This window comes from Mandrillus leucophaeus, unplaced genomic scaffold (assembly GCF_000951045.1).
Source record: "Mandrillus leucophaeus isolate KB7577 unplaced genomic scaffold, Mleu.le_1.0 Scaffold46, whole genome shotgun sequence".
NCBI classification, from domain to species: domain Eukaryota; kingdom Metazoa; phylum Chordata; class Mammalia; order Primates; family Cercopithecidae; genus Mandrillus; species Mandrillus leucophaeus.
In genome coordinates, this window is record NW_012104920.1 from 2879119 (window position 1) to 2880850 (window position 1732).

Here is a 1732-nt window from a genome sequence, read left to right on the forward strand (position 1 = left end):
GGTGCCTGGTCATTAAATATGGTTTATAAAATTTATTTTAAAAAGGGTAATCTATGCATTTCTCCTCTTTATGTTCCTTCTTCCTTCATAGTGATCTAAAATCATTGTTTAAATAATTTTCTTTGTGTTAAAAGAACTTTCTCTAGCCAATCTTTAAGGGTAGGTCACCTAGCAACAAATTATTTTTGTTTTTCTTTGTCTAAGAACGTCTTTATTTCCCCTTCATTCCTGAAGAATCGTTTCACCAGATATAGAATTTGCAGTTGACAGTTCTTTCTTTTTACTATTGAGAATTTTGTGCCACTCTCTCTGGCCTCCACGGTTTCAGATGAGAAATCTGCTGTCATTTAAATTGGTATTTTCTTGTAAGTAATACATCATTTCTTTCTGGCTCCTTTCAAGATTAGTTCTCTTTGTCTCTACTTTTCAGAAGTTTAATTATGATGTTTTTTACTTCCTTGGGGGTTTATCTTATTTGGGTTTCATTCAGCTTCTTAAACTAGAAAGTCTGCATCTTTTGCCAAATTTGGGGAGCTTTCAGCCATTATTTCTTCAAATAATCTTCATTATTTCTTCACTCTTTTCCTTCTCTTCTGGGACTCTCATAATACAAATGTTGACGTCTGATAATCTTTTGTTATTGTCATATGAGTCTCTGAGGCTCTGTTTATTGTTTTTTCATCTAGCTTGTAACCTGTTGTTTAGATTGAGTGAATTCTATTTATCTCTCCTCAAGTTCACTGACTATATCCTCTGTCATCCACATTCAACTTTCTAAGGCCATACAGCAAATATTTCTTTCTTTCTTTTTTTTTTTTCCCCATTAAAAGTCAGGTTTACTAATCTAGCACCACAATTCCAGTCTTAGAACCTCCCATGCAGTTGGAAAGGGAATATGGGAAGAGGTGAGCATGTTGGAAATGTAGGGTAGTTCTCAAATTGGGGCCCCATTTTGCTTGCTCTAAAGCAAAAAACACAGGGTCTAGCAAAGAAGAGAATTGCTGAGGCTGGAGACAAAAACAAAAGCTTTTGGTTCAGATGGTAAAGGAGGCCCTCAAGAGCAGTAGAATCAGTGTTTCCCGAAGGCAGTGCTGGAGGCAGTCTCATGCTCTAGGGGGTTTCTTCTTGGCATCCAAGTCCTTTTTAATTTCTTCAAGTTTTTTAGGCAGGTTTGGTGTGTCATAGTTCTGAGTCAGATACATTCCAACCACGTTGCCCAGTGTAAATCCAAGCAGGAACTGGAGCATGATGTCGGTGGGGAGGGCGAGGAGGGCTCAAGGGACTGCTGCAGCTCCGCGGGCCAGTCCGAGCCTCAGAAAATATTTCTTATTGTATTTTTCAGTTCTATAATTTCCTTTTGGTTGTTTCTTAAGTAACTTTTTAAAACTGAGATTTTTTTTTTTTTTTTGGTTTCTCATTTGTTTCAAGAGAATTTGTAATTTACCATTGACAGATCTTTGTGATGGCTGCTTTCAAATCCCTGTCAGAGAATCCTGCCATATGACTTATCTCACTGTTGGCATCAGTTGGTTGTCTTTTCTTACTCAAATTGTGATTTTTGTGGTTCTTGGTGGGATGAGTCATTTTTGGTTGTACGCTGCACATTTCATCATTTATGTTAGGAGACACTGGGTCGTATTTAAATTTTTTTTTTTTTAACAGGTGCCACTCTGTTTAGGATTAGCATGCTGGTCCTAACTTACTTTTTGTGGGATACAGTTCCAGTGATGAT

At 37.2% G+C, this 1732-nt stretch overlaps 1 protein-coding gene across 1 annotated transcript; it reads right to left on the reverse strand.

Annotated features, from left to right (window-relative positions):
- Positions 1–823: 823 nt before the first annotated feature.
- LOC105549930 (uncharacterized protein C7orf73-like) lies at positions 824–1280 on the reverse strand. The gene has a single exon (XM_011994669.1). It carries the CDS (start codon positions 1245–1247, stop codon positions 1104–1106), a length of 144 nt encoding a protein of 47 aa, XP_011850059.1. The 5' UTR covers positions 1248–1280; the 3' UTR covers positions 824–1103.
- Between the last annotated feature and the right edge of the window lie 452 nt (positions 1281–1732).

Excerpts from the sequence above, each read along its gene's own strand:
- LOC105549930 (XM_011994669.1), bottom strand. The coding sequence starts at position 1,247 with ATGCTCCAGTTCCTGCTTGGATTTACACTGGGCAACGTGGTTGGAATG.